This window comes from Hemitrygon akajei, chromosome 16, assembly GCF_048418815.1.
Source record: "Hemitrygon akajei chromosome 16, sHemAka1.3, whole genome shotgun sequence".
NCBI lineage: Eukaryota > Metazoa > Chordata > Chondrichthyes > Myliobatiformes > Dasyatidae > Hemitrygon > Hemitrygon akajei.
Genome location: NC_133139.1, coordinates 92,692,574 through 92,710,438, shown reverse-complemented (window position 1 = coordinate 92,710,438; position 17,865 = coordinate 92,692,574). Strand labels below are relative to the sequence as shown.

General features: G+C 41.8%; 1 protein-coding gene across 2 annotated transcripts in view; it reads left to right on the top strand.

Moving 5' to 3' along the window:
• LOC140740297 (uncharacterized) overlaps positions 1-17,865 on the top strand; it is a 406,935-nt gene that overhangs the window by 222,437 nt on the left and 166,633 nt on the right. For both annotated transcript variants that reach the window (XM_073069447.1, XM_073069446.1), the window contains 4 exons: positions 2,238-2,282; positions 8,059-8,112; positions 13,437-13,481; positions 16,797-16,850. In XM_073069447.1, coding sequence (XP_072925548.1) covers positions 2,238-2,282; positions 8,059-8,112; positions 13,437-13,481; positions 16,797-16,850 — 198 coding nt within the window. The remainder of the gene's footprint in view (positions 1-2,237; positions 2,283-8,058; positions 8,113-13,436; positions 13,482-16,796; positions 16,851-17,865) is intronic.

Here is a 17,865-nt window from a genome sequence, read left to right as displayed (position 1 = left end):
GGAGAGGCTCATTTCCCCTGTCCTGTCGAAGGGTCTCACCGGAAATGTCGACTGTTAATTCCTCTCCATAAATGCTGTCTGACCTGATGAGTTCCTCCAGCACTTTGTGCCTGTTATTCTGAATTTCCAGCATTTACAGAATCCCCTGTGTTCATTTATCATACAACCTTTTTGTTAAGTTTTTAATGTATTGAGGTTCATACCAACCAACAGACTTTTGCACTGAAATGTGTCCTGAGGTAGCCATGTTATATCTGCAGACTAGCAATAATGTTGAGTTCTGAAATGTAGGAAGGACTTCATTGGGACCAGGTTTCAGGATTATAGTGTAACCTGCATCTGCTAGCAGACTGCAAATCCTGCAAAAATATACAAGGACACTGTGCATTTTATCAATACAAAGCAAGTAAGCATTGAATCCATTTTATCACCTTTAGCAGCTGAAGTATAATAATGGGTATCATTTGGAATCCCCAGGGCCAATAGTAGATTGACTTTCATCCTGGCCAGCCCCAGGGAATACAATATGCAGCAGTAACGTCTGTGCAATCTCTTTGCCGGCACTGAACCGTGTAGCACTGAATGTGCTGAGGCAGCTGGATTCCCACTGCTTCTGCTGCCAATCCACTCCTCCAATTTATCAACCTCTGTGCAATCTCATTAAATCTTAAATTGTCTTAACGTTTGGAGATTGCTCATTACTGAGTAATACGTTTCTCAGTGCACTATAATGTCACTCAAAAGCTGCAAAAAGAATAGCTTGCTTCTCAAAAGACCATTTGCTCCATTGTTATTGCAGTTTTAAAACCCATGTTCCAATAAAGACTCAATTTGATAATTCAGTTCAACATTAGGAGCTTTTAATTAATAAACGTTTTGCTGCACAGTGGGAACTTGGTGCACTCGTTCACCAAGTATAATAGGTTGAAGTACAAGTACATCAAACAATTTGGAAAGTGTAGGAACACTGGCTGAAATGTATACATGAGTACATGATGCCTTCTACACTTCTCTTTCATCTGGTCTGCTTCTGCCATTTTCATTATAGATTAATGACCATGATCAATCGCCTCCTGTTTAAGTCCAAACTCTAGCACTGAGATCAATAATGGGGAAAGTTATGATGTCATCATTGCTCAGGCTGATCCTGGCTCTCTGTCTGATGGTACATAAAATTGGGCAGCGATATCTCAGTTGGGTCGTGGACTAGAGAAATACAATCAAGACCAATCAAAATGGCAGATTCTAAACTTTATCCTATTGAACACTGTACCCTAGTTCACAGGAAATGTGTGACTGCTTGATAGAGTATGGGAATTGTACCAGCTAACACTACTACAGTAGTGAATGCCAACAGTGCACTGGAAATAAAACGATTTCTTCTGTTGAGCTTTCTCATGGTATGCCAAATACAGAAGTGTCACATTGCATTTCAACAACTGTTTCAAACAAAGTCTAAGAAACAATGAGTTAGCAAGAGATGAGGTGATAATGTGGTCATTGTAATCAATTATGAGGCACTGAGGGCTAAATACTTATAATAAGTAATTCATTTCTTAACTTAAACTGGTAATTTTCATCTCCACCCCGCTACCAAGTGTCCTCCCCCCCCCCCCCACTGCTAATTTCATCTTTATTGCCCCCTTAGAAACTCCCACTGTCCCCAAGAGGACAATATCACCCACTTTGGGAACCACTGGGCTAGACTAACACATGACAGAGAAAGGTTTAGATGGATCTGCTGTTAGGTGTGTAGAAGGAGAGCGGCAGATGATGAAGAAGTAGAACATTAATGGCATTTGGTCTGGTTGGGTCAAATGACCTATCTTTGTTCTGTATATCCTTAGTAATCTGCAGAGCAGTAGATGATCATTTGAACATATTCCCTGTTGAGGAAGTTGTTTTCTTGGGCATGAAGGGAGTTGAGGGACATGGGGATTGGTCAACAAGTGAATGAGGCAGCAGATCAGCACAAGAGGCTACTCTAACCAACTCCTGCATTGCATTCTTGGACCTTGGAGTTATCCACCAATGAGTGTTTAGGGGAAAAAGTTATAATCTGGAACCCAGAAAACTCAAACAGGAGTTTGTACACAGAAATGGAAGCCTGGATTATTTCAGATTTACATTGGAAACCCTGAAATAGACCAGTGATTCATTACTCCAGTGGGTAGCTGACATTGTTACCATAACTCTTCACTGAGGCAGCTCTTTGTCTCTCTCTCTCTCTTTTGTAGGGTTTTCCTGGACCTCAAGGCCCCATCGGACTCCCCGGAAACAAAGTAAGTTCTCAAATTTTTTCTGTGAATGCACTTTGGCTTTGTGGTGATAATTATCCTGGTGTAAAGACAGTGGGGCTTCAGTGAGACTCCAGAAACTCCATTTTGCACAACGCACAGAGAAATGCTAAAGAAACTCAGCAGGTCAGGCAACATGTGTGGAGGGATATGAACAGTCGATGTTTCAGGTCAATACTGGAAAAGAAGGGTGTAGAAGCTAGAATAAGAAGATGAGGGAATGGAAACCCTTCAACATTTCAGGTGATAGGTGAGACCAGGTGAGGGGGGAAAGTGGATATGTGGAAGAGAGAGTTGAAGAGAGAAGTTGGGAGGGGATAGGTGAAGGAGGTAAGAGCTGAAGAAGAAGGAATCTAATAGGTGAGAAGAGTGGACCACGAAAGATAAGGAAGGAAGAGTTGAAGCAGAGGGAGCTGATTGGAGGTGAAGAGAAATGAAGAATTGAGAGGGTAATCAGAATGGGGAATGGAAAAAGAGAGAAGGAGGGAGTGGTAGCGGGGGTGAAGAAATTACTAGAAGCATCTGTGGAGAGAAATGGACAGTCAACTTTTCAATCTAAGACCCTTCTTTGAAAGGAAGGGGGCAGAACCAGAATAAAATGGTGACAGTGAGGGGAAGAAGTACAAATGGGCAGATGATGGGTGAATTCAGGCATGAGGTGAAGGTAGGTAGGTGGGGAAATGGTGGAAGTGGGAACGATGTGATTGGTGGAAGAGGCAAAGGGCTGGAGAAGAAGAGATCCAATAAGAGAGGACTGTGGACCATGGAATCAAGGGAGGCAACAGTGGGAGGAAGTTATGGATGATGGGCAAGTCATGAGGGTGGGGGAGGGGAAATAGAAGGGGTGAAGGGACCAGATGGATAAAGGAAAATTTGGAAAACAAAATTGTGTGGTGGGAGGAGTCAGAGACGGGTGATTACCAGTAGTTAGAGAAGTTGATGTTGAAGACAGAATATGAGGTGGTGTTTCTCTGATTTATTCTTCACTCTGGATATTTAGGCATCCATTTCAATATTTCAACATTGACTGAAACTCAAAGAATACACAGATTTATACCCATCTTATCTGACTGTGCATGAAGAAAGAACAAACATGCATTATAAGGAGGTTTTATAGAGACAGTGTAGTGTTCAATTCAGTTGATAATTAAAATGACTGATCAAACACCACTATTACAACTGTGGAATTTACATTTAGTTTGTTAAATATTTTGGCTATTAAGAGCAAACTAGCTTCAGTAACTGCTATACCTTGTTGTGAAAACGCCATTTTGTTCACTATTGATGAAGAAGTTGGTCATTGTTGCCCAGAGTCAACCTATGTGTCTCCAGACCACAGGAGTGCTACTGCCCTTTGAACTGGCTACAGAGCCCATAACCACTTACAAAAGAGAATTTCACCATGATCTTTCTATTAGGCAGCCATGGATGAGCAGTAATTGTTGTCCTGCTGGTGTTGCCTCTGCCCCAGAAGCTTTGAGGCAGCGCAGTAGCATAACAGGTTAGCGTAATGCTATTACAGAACCAGCGACACAGTTTCAGTTACTTTCACTGCCTGGAAGGAGTTTATGCATTCTTGTCATAGCAACATGGGTTTCCTCTGGGTGCTCTTGTTCTAAAAGACATACACGTTAGTCGGTTGATTGGTCAAGTGGATATAATTGGGTAGCACGGGCTGTTTGGGCTGGAACAGCCTGTTACTGTGCTGTCTCTTAAAAAAAAAGATAAACAACATCTTTACAAACAGAGAATCAGTATATTCCATTATGTGATCCATCAAACAAGATATCCAATTTGTACACGTGGGACCCCACCAAATGAATACACAGCCAACTAATGTGGTATGTGGCTGTATTGATTCAGGGGAGGTGCTGTCTGGAACATGAGGAGAACTCTCTGCTCTGTGTACAGGATCCCACAGCAGATGATGATTTGTTTATTATTACTGAGATGCCATTTATGTATTTGCCACTCAGATGGAACATTCCATACTGTACATCGTACTCAGAGGGGGAATCTGGTACTGAAAACATTATGCAGAACTTAGTGTCACAGTAACAAAAAAGTGCAATGCAGATAGACAAACAAAGATTCAAAGTACATTTATTATCGAGGTATGTATGCAGTATACAACCTAAGATTCGTCTTCCCTACAGACAGCCACAAAACAAAGAAAGCTATGGAACCCACTCAAAGAAAAACATCGAAACTACAACGTGCAAAAAAAAAGAACAAATTTCCCAAACAACAAAAATACAAAGCAAAACAACTCAGAATATAAAACATTAAACAACAATTTCATGAAACAGTCCAGGAATGTTCAGTTTCAACTCAGTTTAGTTCAATTTAGTGCTGCGTCATTCATTTACTGCAGGCCGCAGAGGCAGTCAGCCCTGATCAAAATCGCACAAGATAGCAACTAAAGAAAGAGCACCTAGAAACTAGAAACATCATAACATGAACTACAGAGTCCAATCGATGAACTGCATTGATTAAACCTTGCCCAAGAGCCAAGAGTCCACCACCATTCTCCGACAGCAATGAGCAAGAGGGAGGTCAAACACAGGCAACTTTGTCCGGGAGCAGAGAACAAGAAAGAAACCAGTCACTCGCAGGCATTTGGCACAGAACACCCACTCGCCTTCCGCTCTCATCCTAGTTGATCTCAATCTTCCTCGATGCTTTAACAGCGAGATCAGCAAACGATGGTCTCCAGGTTTCTTTGCCTCCCGGCCAGACACTTCACTCAAAACCTCACCAAGCTCCCTCCGGGATGACAGAGCACCAGATCAATCAATCTGTCCACAAATACACCATCAAAATGGAAATCGCAGGTAGCTCAGTTGTATTTGAAAGAAGAAGTAAATGAAGTAAAAGAAATAATTTTGTGAACTGTCTGAAGGATGTCACCCTTGGTCGTGTTGTTCACTGGTGTCAAGTTTGCACGGAAGGCCATCCAGTATAGACTGGGAGATCAAGAGTGCATCTTTTACAGTATAAAAGGTCTGTTCAAGAGTCTTATAACAGCACAATAGAATCTTGAGCCTGGTTGTTCTCAAGCTTTTGTATCTTTTGCCGGATGGAAGAGCGGTGAGAGGGGCTTTTGATTATGTTACTTGCTTTCCCAAGGAAGCAGGAAATTTAAGGGGAGTAACATGTAAAATGTTGTAGAAACTCAGCAGGTCAGATAGCGTCTATGTAAAGCAATAAACAGTCATTGTTTCAGGTCACAACCCTTCTTCAGGTTCAGCATCTGCAGAATCTCATTTGTTGTAAAGGAGTTAGTGTAGAGGAGGCCTTGTTTTATCATCTTAAAAGATGGCATCTCCACCAATGTTGTTCTCCCTTGTTGCTGGCTTTTAACTGTCAGCACTGCTCAGGAGAACTTTATGACCCAAAAGTAATATTGTTTCCCAATTGAACCAAGCGGTAAAACATGTGATATGGAAAGTGTTGGTTGCATAGACCTCTTCATGCAACCCATAGCCCTATCTGTAGAGTGTAGTAGGTGTAGGTAGTATATGTTGCCATCGTATTTGACCTACCAAAATGAAGCACCTCACACTTATCGGGGTTGAAGCTGAGAGGGGGTAAATTCAAGGGAGATGTGAGGTGCAATTTTTTTTTTTTACATAGAAAGAGTTCAATTCCTGGGGTGGTGATAGAGGCAGATACTTTAGACCATAAGACCATCAGATATAGGTGCAGAATTAAGCCATTGAGCCCATCGAGTCTGCTTCATCATTTCATCATGGCTGATCCTCTATTTCCTCTCAGCCCCAATCACCTGCCTTCCCCCCACAATCCTTCATGGTCTAACCAATCAAGAATCTATCAACCTCTGCCTTAAATATATAGTCAAGACTTGGCTTCTACAGATTCACCAGTCTTTGGCTCAAGAAATTCCTGCTCATCGCCATTCTAAAAGGACATCCCTCTATTCTGAGGCTTTCTAATCTTCTTGAAATGAAAGCTAACATCGCATTTGCCTTCCTCACCACGTGAAAATTAACCCTTTGGGAATCTTGCACAAGGTCTCCCAAGTCCCCTTGCGCTTCAGATTTTTGAATTTTCGCTCCATTTAGAAAACAGACTATGCTTTTATTTCTTCCATCAAAGCGCATGACCACACACTTCCGGACGTTATATTCCATCTGCCACTTTTTTGCCCATTCTCTGAATCTGTCTAGGTCCTTCTATAGCATCTCTATTTCCTCAAAACTACCTGCCCCTCCACCTATATTTGTGTCATCCAGAACCTTTGCAACAAAACCATCAATTCCATCATCCAAGTCATTGACATATAACATAGCAAGAAGAGAGTTTTAGATAGGCACATGAATGTGAGGGAAATGGAAGGTTATGGACATTGTGTAGACAGAAAAGATTAGTTTTGTTGGCTGTTTGATTACTAATTTAATTGGTTTAGCACACATTGTGGGTTCAAAGGCCTACTCCTGTTCTGAACTGTTCTATGTTCTATATGCATTTACAGTAGATGTATTAGGAATTTGCTATGGTGTGTCAGCACAACATGCAACAAAAACAACTTTTAATTATAAAGAATATTAAATTTTGAATTTATAATTTACATTTATTTATAGATAGAGATAACATCCTGTTTTGATTGGCATTGAATGAGGTTTAATCATTGGTCAGGTCACCTGGGAAAACTCTGCAGTTCATTATTGTGTTCCTGAGGGAACCTTTACACCAGCTGCTCAGTTTAACATCTTGCCAAAAAAAATGCACCACTAGAAATGAGACTCTCACTAGAACTTCATTGGTGTATCAACTCTTGCAAGTTCATTTACTGGTATCCAAAAGAGTATGCAGAGCCTCAGTTCAGTGCCCCTTTCAAAAGAGAGCACCTCTGGCAAAACAGTGTTCTCTCAACGTTGCACTAGAACACCAGCCTGGATTTTTAAGCTGGTGACTGGGCTAAGAATTAAACCCACAGTGTCTGAGTTCAGAGACTGAAGTGCTGACACAGCTGAGCATCTGATATGTGACTTCCCAGGTTTGTGGGCCAAAGTTCATTATATCCATTGCAGTAACTCAAGGTTTGAACAGACATTATGGAATGTTCATTTGATAATACATATTTTCTTAATTGCCCTGGGTCTTGTAGAAACCTGTACTGGAATAAATTCAAATGCAGCTGAGTGGATAGAAATGGCTTGGGGTTTGTTTACAGTGGATGCATTGATGTTTCAGTGTTACGGTTAAACTCAGCCTGTTACAACCTGATTCAACATGTGGTGAATCGACAGTCTCTGCAGATCCACAGGCTCATTCCATACAAGGACATAGCCAGGTCATGGGTTACCATTTTATAGCACAGCTAGGGTCCAGAAGGTCTTCCTCAGGAGAAAATTACCCTTCAATCATCAAGCTCTTAAACCAATGAGGATGGCTCAGCATTGTTCTCATTCCTGAACCTGTGGACGCATTTCCAAGGACTCTATAACTCATGTTCTCAGTATTATTTGTTTATTTATTTATTTATTATTTGAGGGTATTTTTTGTATTAGCACAGTTTGTCTTCTTTTGCACTTTGGTGGTTGGTCAGCCATTGTAGTTTTTCAGTGATTCTGTTGTATTTCTCTGTTCTAGTGGGAATGCTTGCAACAAAATGAATCACAGAGTAGTATATGGTGACATATACGCACTTTCATAATAAATTTACTTTGCACTGTGAACTTTGAACCTAGTGAATTGACCATTTGACTCATACGTTGGTTTTGTTCAAATCTTCTAGGGACCTCCAGGCAAGCAAGGACTGCCGGGACTTATTGGAGCAGATGGTCCACCGGTAAGCTATCTGGGTTTAATTGTACTATCTATACTAAGTCTTACAGCTGTCAAGCTTTGATGCTACAGAGAATGGTTAAACATATTATTAAATTTTCTATCACTGTATCAGCAGCTTTCAATAGCTGATATTTTCTCATTTGTATTCAACATTCTATGAAGATTCTTCTTAATTCTGAAAACTACCTAAAAAGAGAACAGAACAAGCAACAGTCCATACAGTCCTTTGATCTTCAGTGCTCTGGGAGGATTGGTCTATTATTGTTACAAGTACTGAAATACAGAGAAAAGCTTTTGTGTGTGTGTTCCCCAGACAGATCATTTCATACATAAACACATCACAGTTTCACAAAAGGAAAAGAAAGTCCAGACTATAGTGTTACAGCTACAGAGAAAAACATCAGATAGACAAACAGAGTGCACGGACCATGCAGTTCTGCTCTCCACATCCTAAAAATTGCTGGAGGGGGTAAACGAAGGATTTATTAGGGTAAGCTCACAGTTGTAAGACTGAACAAATTTGCCTTTTCTGCTCTTCGTAAAGGGAAAGCTGAGGGAAAGTTGTCTTTTATGGTTTGGGAAAGCTTTGCTAGAGAAGACACAAAATGTTTCCACTTGTAAAAGGTACATAAATACAAAATGAAATCCCATAATGAACTCAGGAGAAACTTCTTAACTTAGCCCAGGAATTCCCAACCTTTCTTATGCCATAGACTAATACCATTAAGCAAGGGATCTATGGACTCCCGGCTGGGAACCTCTGACATAGAGAATGGGTTGGAGGTTGCTAGTCAAGGGATTAAAGGAGGTGGACAGGATTGACAGATCATGTTCTTTGTCATCTCCTATATCCCTAGTGCATTATCTCAAGAAAGTTACAGAACAACTTAGCTTGTCTACTTCCATTTCTTGTTGGTCTTGGTAATTTTCCCCTTGGACTTTGTAAATGAAAGGTCATTCCTTATACTCGGGTGGCAAAATTTCTGAAATTAGAAGGTATATGAGCTCAAGTATTGATGGTAGAAAGTAGATGTCTGTGCATTTCCACACAGGTTTTAGACTTTTCTGAAGTTGGTCACTGCTATAATGATCAACAGAAATATATTCAGCTTTAGAATTTCTGGCTACTCCAGTCTAACTAGATTAGAGATTCAAGGACATTAATGTACCTAAACCCATGTTAAAATTCATTATTTCAAAACTCCACTTTCCCCCCAAATATAGACATTTATGGAGACTCAAGGGTCTGCAGATACTGGAATCAGAAGTGACACACAAAGAACTGGAGGAACTCAGCAGATCAGGCAAAACGTGTGGAGGGAAACAGGTAGCCGATGTTCTGGAGACCCTTCATCTGGACTGAATGGAGGTGTCAACCGGAAAGGTGGAGTGTCCATTTCCTTCCCTAGATACTGCCGGATCCGCTGAGTTCATCCAGCTTTCTGTATGTTGCTATACACATTTATTGGCTGACTTACCAATGCGTATTGTAAGACCTGGATTAAACCGGGAGTTGCTGACAGGGGATATGTGAAGGAAGATTTGATAGAGGTATACAAAATTATGAGGGGTGTAGATAGGGTAAATGCAAACAGGCTTTTTCCTCTGAGGTTGGGTGATAAAGATCATATGTTAAGGGGCGGAGAGGTAAGATATTTAAGGGAATCATGAGGGGAAACTTCTTCACTCAGAGGGGGTTCAAGTGTGGAATGAGCTGCCAGTGGAAGTGGCAACTATGAGTTCAATTTCAACATTTAAGAGTAATTTGGTTAAATACATGGTTGGGAAGGGTATTGAGAGCTATGGTCCAAGTGTGGGACAATGGGACTAAGCAGAATAATATTTCAGTATGGAATTCATAGGCCAAAGGGCCTGTTTTGTGCTATGACTTTAAGTGTTTTAGAACATAGTTCTTGAAGCCTAGAGGATTTGCTGTTGGCTGATCTAAATCACTTAGCTCTCTGAATTGGTAAGTGCAGGCCTTTCAACTATAGGACAAACCAGTAAGGAAACATTGGAGAGAAGGGGCAAAGAAGAAGTGTCCACGTGTCAAATAGACATTGAGGTTGTCAACGAGAGATACTATGACTGGAACTAAAATTGGACAGGAACAAAAAGAGTACTACAGATTCTGATGATGGAGCAGAAGAGTTGGGAATTATTCAACCACATGTTTAAATATTTGGAGATTGACAGCTGTGAGCAGTTGCATTTTCAAGATGTAGATATGACTGTAGATGAGATACCTCCATAGCAGCCGCAGAAAGAAAATAATTTTGAAGGTTTCAGAGAAGATCAGACACTTGCTGCAAGTTCTTCAAGCGTAAAGAATTTAAAAGATGATGGTTATCTTGCTTTTGCGGCTTTTTTTCATCTAATAAGGACCATAAACAGTTGTTAACCTTCCAAGTCAAGTCAAGTCACTTTTTATTGTTATTTCAACCATAACTGCTGGTACAGTACACAGTAAAAACGAGACATTTTTCAGGACCATAGTGCTACATGAAACAGTACAAAAACTACACTGAACTACGAAAAAACAACACAGACAAAAAAAAACTACACTAGATTACAGACCTACCCAGGACTGCATAAAGTGCACAAAACAGTTCAGGCATTACGATAAATAATAAACAAGACAATAGGCACAGTAGAGGGCAGTAAGTTGGTGTCAGTGCAGTCTCTGGGTATTGAGGAGTCTGATGGCTTGAGGGAAGAAACTGTTATATAGTCTGGTCGTAACAGCCCGAATGTTTCGGTGCTTTTACTAGATAGCAGGAGAAAGAAGTGTTTGTATGAGGGGTGTGTGGGGTCCTTCATAATGCTATTTGCTTTGTGGATGCAGCATATAGTGTAAATGTCTATAATGGCAGGAAGAGAGACCTTGTTGATCTTCTCAGCTGACCTCACTATCCACTGCAGGGTCTTGCGATCTGAGATGGTGCAATTTCCGAACCAGGCAGTGATGCAGCTGCTCAGGATGCTCTCAGTACAACCTCTGTAGAATGTGATGAGGATGGGGGGTGGAGAGTGGTCGCTCCATGCCCTCCTGAAGTCAGCAACCATCTCTTTTGTTCACATTCAGAGACAGGTTGTTGGTTCTGCACCAGTCCGTTAGCTGCTAAATTCCCTCAATTCTGGAAAGATTGGTGATTTTCTTGAACCTGTGTTGTGATTTTATATAAATAGACAAACCTGAAAGTTACTCAAAGCCTGTTTCCCCTTCTATTTTCCACTCTCTGGAGCACTGGAAGCAAACCCAAACACAATAGGAGAGAAGGATGTGGGCACCAATTAGTCAACAAAACACAGATGATCAAACTATCTTGGAACCTTCTGTTAGGTCAGATTAAGATGAAGGAGAGTAGTTTAATTTTGAGATTATCTTTAGCTTTATTCATTTTATTTGTCACATGTACATCGATACATCAAAACAGAGTAAAATGCATTGTTTCGATCAAATCAAATCACCTAGGATTGTTCTGGGCAACATAACATGCCCACAACTTACTAACCCAGAGCAAACCCATGTGGTCATGAGGAGTATGTACAAACTCCTTACAGACAGCAGTAGGACTTGAATCCCGATTGGTGATTGCCGGCACAGTAGGGCAATGCACTAACCGCTAAGCCACCATGCTACCTCTGTTAACCTTAGAACCTTGGCCATGCTAGGTCACTATTCCGTAGAAGCTAGGGGAAAGATGGTGACCATGTAGAATCTGCTGGGGTTGTCTATTGTGTCCAGTGCTGTCAATGCAGCCTCTTCTACACTTGGGAGACTTGTCATAAATTGGGGGTCTTCTTTTAAAGCACCTCTGCTTTGTCCACCAAAAGTAGAACTTCCCAGTGGCCAAATATTTTAATTCTGGTTCCCATTCTGATATGCTGGTCCACGATGGCTTCTTGTGCCAAGATGAGGCCATCCTCAGGGTGGAGGAGCAACAATACCTTGTATTCTGTCTGGGTAGTTTGCAATGTGATGGTATGAATATCAATTTCTCTATCCAGTAAAAATAATCCACCCCCCCTCCTCTTTTACTCCATACTCTGGTCTCTTACCTTTTCTTACTTGGCTATCACCTCCCACTGAGTTCTCTCCTCTTTTCCTTTCTCCTATGGTCATTCTGCTCTCTTATCACATGTCTTCTTCTCCAGCCCTTTACTTTTCCCACCCACCTGGCATCATCTTCTAGTTATCCTCCATCCCCTCCCCCCCCCTCGCCTTTTCATTCTGACATCTTCTTCCTTGCTTCTCAGTCCCGAAGAAGGGTCTCGGCCCAAAATGTTGACTGTTTATTCAGCTCCATAGATGCTGACCTTTTGAGTTCCTCCAGCATTTTGTGTGTGTTGTCATATAGGAGTTTTTTAAATGATGAGAGGTATCGATAGGTGTATGATAGCAGTCCTTTGCTCAGTGTATGGGGAGTCCAAAATTAGGGGCAATTTTTCACCCGAGGCTGGTGAGTTATGTAGCAAGCTACCATAGAGGCTGTATTTATGCTGTATTTTCTCTTTGACTTGATGACGGATGTTGGACAAAACGAGGACATTCAACATTTCTGTCCATGCTGGTTGCTATCAGTTCCATTCCATTCCACCCGCCCCCACCGTATTCCTGCAATTTCAGGCAGACTCCACACAGAGAGCACCAGAGGTCTAGTCGCTGGAGCTTTGAAACGGCACTACCTGATGATACTCTTGAAGCTTGCAAATTGACAAAGTAGACATGGAGCCGACTTTTCCCTCGGCTGCGTGCTTAGAACCAGGATTCATATTATCGTAAGCATCATAAGGGAAAACCAAAAATACCACAGATGCTGGGAATGTGATATCAGAAGGGAAAATGGTAGAATCACTCAGCAGGGCAGGCAGCAACTGTGGAAAGGGAAACAGTTAGCGTTTCTGATCAGAGACAATTCCTGAGAACTCTCACAAGGGGTTTCTGACCTGATACATAATCTCTCCCTTCAAAGTTTAACATTCAGGACACAGATGAAAGGAAATTTCTTCATTCAGAGGTCAGTGAATCTTTGAAACCTATAATGAAGAAGACTTCAGAAACTCAGTCACTGAATTTATTTGGTACACAGTTGGAAAGACTTTTAATTATTGTCCCAAGGGTTCTCTGGTTCATGCTGGAAAGTACGCTGAGGTTAGAGGATTAGGTACAACTTAAAACAGCCAATCTTAAATGCCGTACACCTGCTTCTATTCTTCGTGCCTTTCTGATATGAAGCACTCTAGCTGTACGGGACCAGCCGCGTATTGTTTGATGTGCAGTCACCAATGAAATTGAGACAATGACTGTAATTTGTTTCACAGGGTCACCCTGGTCGAGAAGGCCCAGCAGGTGAAAAGGGAAACATGGTAAGTGGTTTACTGATTGGTTAGTGTAATGGTAGCAATAGGTTAGTGAATGAGTTTACCAGAGGATCAAAGATATGTCATTGCTAGAATCCATTGCTTGCCCTTCTTTGGTTAAGACATACTGGATTATAGTTACCTGGTCTCTAACTTGGGGAAACATTCTTTCCTCTCACTTTCATTAATTGGACTTTATCGGCTAGATATCTGTACCTCTAGATGAACAAAAAGAGATAGTGATGAAAAGTAACAATTGGAATGAGTGTACTTTAAATCTTTTAACAAGGATCCATTGGAGGACAAACCTGGTGCCAGCAGCCGCAGTAATTCCGGCTCCAATCATGCATGTAAATGCTGCTACAATTAAAAAGCTGAATAAAAAGTTGGAACTTGGATCAAGCTGGTGATCGAGCTACCACCATGGAGTTATGGTCTTATTGAAACTGCACAGCACATGTGTATTGAACACATGTTCTGTCACAATGGCATGCCCCTCAAATAGCCTCTGACAACCAACTCTAGTTCCTGGTTTTCACATGTGGCTTAGCTATTAAGCCAGGCAGAACCATTTCTATGGACAGGAGAAGGGGCAAATGCAGGTTACTGGTGCCTTAAAACCAGTTGTTTCGGGCAGATGGGGCTTGCCTGCCGCTTTACGGCTATACCCTCATGGGGAAGGCTATAGGAGTAAACCACAAGGGAAAAATCTGGAGCTGGAGTCCCTCAGGCAGTCCCATATTGACTGCGACTGCTGCAATGCCACTGGTGCCGAACTGTTTCGGTCTCTGCCATTCCTTTGGATTCATCAGCTGCGTGGAGAGGCAAAGCTTGCTCTCCATATTGTACTGCCCTGGCTAGGACACAGCGACCATGGTCGACCCCGGCCAATGGAGGGCCCCTCTGTACTTAATAAAGTGGCCACTGAGTGCATGTTTATGGTCATCTGTTGCTGTAGCCCATCCACTTCAGGGTTTGAGGTGTTTTGCATTCAGAGATGTTCTTTTGCACACCACTGTTATAATATGTGGCTGTTGGAGTTACTGTGACCTTTCTGTCAGCTTGAACCAGTCTGGCCAGTCTCCTCTGGCCTCTCTCATTAACAAGGCATTTTCACCCATAGAACTGCTGCTCACTGTATGTTTTTTGATTTTCACACCATTCTCTGTAAACTCTGAGAGACTGTTGTGTGTGAAAACCTCAGAAGGTCAGCAGTTTCTGAGATACTTGCACTACCTTGTCTGGCACCAACAATCAATCCACCGTCAGTCACTTAAATCACATTTCTTTTCCTTTCTAAATCCATACAGCTCTTGAACGAGTCTGATCATAGACATACAGCGTGTGAATGCCGTGAAAATTATCTTTGTGCAGCAGTAGCACAGGACATTAAAGGCAAGGACAGGCTTAATGAATCTAAATTAATTAAAATATGCCTAATTAACATAAGTTATGTATAATTTTCATGTGAAAGATGACACTTAAAAGCCTGATGCAATCTTGGACAAAGTAACCCATTTGATTGACTGACACCCCATCTGCCTCTTTGGATATTCATTTCCTCAGCTCCAACCACAGCATGGCTGTAGTGGACATGGTACACTAATTACCTGCCAGGTCTACTTCGATTGCACCTTGCAAATCTAGACAGTCAGAAGGAGCAGGACAGCAGGCACAAGTTTCCCTCCAAGTTACGTATTGTAAATGTGTCTCCATTCCTGCCTGGAACTCCCTCCCCAACAGCATTTTCACTACATGGACAGACAGCTCGACACTGGCTTCCCAAAGGCAATAAAGACTGAGCAGTAGACACAAGAGATTCTGCAGGTGCTGAAAATGTAGAACACATGTCCCGATGAAAGATCTCAGCTCAAAACATCAACTATTTATTCCCCCTCTATTGACGCAGCCTGCCTTGCAGAGTTCCTTCAGCATTTTGTGTGCATTGCAAAGGAAAGGCAAGAGAAGCTGATCTTGCTGGCATTGGCCGTGGCCTGTGTATAAAGTAATAAATGGCCTCCCAGAGGGAAATGGGGTCAGTAGAACTACGGCCGAACAAGATACCTCTTCACAAAGTGGCTGGAGGCAATAAAACCAGTGATAATGCATCGGGTAGGGGTGATAATAAAACCAGTGATAATGTGTGGGGTAGGGGTGATAATAAAACCAGTGATAATGCATCGGGTAGGGGTGATAATAAAACCAGTGATAATGTGTGGGGTAGGGGTGATAATAAAACAAATGGTAACGTGTGGGATAGGGGTGATAATAAAACCAATGGTAACGTGTGGGGTAGGGGTGATAATAAAACCAGTAATAATGCATCGGGTAGGGGTGATAATAAAACCAGTGATAATGTGTGGGGTAGGGGTGATAATAAAACCAGTGATAATGTGTGGGGTAGGGGTGATAATAAAACCAGTGATAATGTGTGGGGTAGGGGTGATAATAAAACAAATGGTAACGTGTGGGGTAGGGGTGATAATAAAACCAATGGTAACGTGTGGGGTAGGGGTGATAATAAAACCAGTGATAATGTGTGGGGTAGGGGTGATAATAAAACAAATGGTAACGTGTGGGGTAGGGGTGATAATAAAACCAATGGTAACGTGTGGGGTAGGGGTGATAATAAAACCAATGGTAATGTGTGGGGTAGGGGTGATAATAAAACCAGTGATAATGTGTGGGGTAGGGGTGATAATAAAACCAATGGTAATGTGTGGGGTAGGGGTGATAATAAAACCAGTGATAATGTGTGGGGTAGGGGTGATAATAAAACCAGTGATAATGTGTGGGGTAGGGGTGATAATAAAACCAATGGTAACGTGTGGGGTAGGGGTGATAATAAAACCAGTGGTAATGTGTGGGGTAGGGGTGATAATAAAACCAGTGATAATGTGTGGGGTAGGGGTGATAATAAAACCAGTGATAATGTGTGGGGTAGGGGTGATAATAAAACCAATGGTAATGTGTGGGGTAGGGGTGATAATAAAACCAGTGATAACGTGTGGGGTAGGGGTGATAATAAAACCAGTGATAATGTGTGGGGTAGGGGTGATAATAAAACCAATGGTAATGTGTGGGGTAGGGGTGATAATAAAACCAATGGTAATGTGTGGGGTAGGGGTGATAATAACTCCACTGATTAGTATCTATCAGCTCCCTATTGTTGCCTACTCAATCAAACCATTCAACTCAAAACTCTTTATAATCAAAAGCTGTAATGCAAAAGGAAATAATCCTCTGACCTTTTTTTAATGAATTATATTTGCTGACTACTGTAACATACTATTGAAATATAACACAGTGTGTTTCCTGCAGGGTCTTCTAGGTGCACAGGGTCCAATAGGATATCCTGGAGTTCGAGGTGTCAAGGTAAGAGAGAGAGATGCTGGAAATCCAGAGCAACACATACAAAATGATGTAGGAACTCAGCAAATCAGGCAGCATCTATGGAGAGGAATAAACAGTCAATATTTGGACTGGGACCCTTCATTAGGATAAAGAGTTTCGGCCCAAATGTTGAATGTTTATTTCCCTCCATAGATGCTGCCTGACTTGCTGATTTTGTCCAGTATTTTGTGTGTGTTGTTGAGAAAGAGAGTGAGAAGTGAGGATGTGTGTGTGTGTGTTTGTGTGTGTGTGTGTGTGTGTGTGTGTGTGTGTGTGTGTGTATGTGTGTGTGTGCGCGCGCGCGTGTGTGTGTGTGTGTGTATTTATGCATGCATATGTGTGTACAGATATATAAAGAAAGAAATTAAGCAACTGTGATATCCTACAAAGTTAAATCCAAAAATGCTAACTCATCATTTGAATGCTGTTGCATCAAGACACAGGTGTAGTCGTGAATGCACCAGTGAGATTGATGCTCTTTTGCACACTACATACGTATGTCTCCAAACAACTTTGTTAAAATGCCCTGCATTCCTGCACTTAATGTGAGGCAGAGTGATTGTTAAATCACTCTTGTAAAATTTGTCTGCATTTGACCCATATCCCACCACACCTTTCCTATACACGTTCCTGTCCAAATGACTTCTTAATGTTTCAATTGTACCCTCCCTAACCTCGGTCCACGCATCCACAATCATTTGTGTGGAAAAACTTGCCACTCAGATCCCCTTTAGATCTTTCCCCATCACCCAAAGTTACAAACCTCTGTAATGTCACCCCTCAGCCTCCTTCACTCCAGGAAATAAAGTCCCAGGCCACACTTATAACTCAAGCCCTTCAATCCCAGTAACATCTTTGTGAATCTTCTTTGTGCCCTTTAGTGATAAACTTTATTTAGCTAAGTGACTTAAGTTCCCCATGATACTGTGAATGTGGTCTCAGTCACACCTGGTACAGTTGTAATGCAACACCCCAGTCCCTGTGCTCTGTGCCTGTT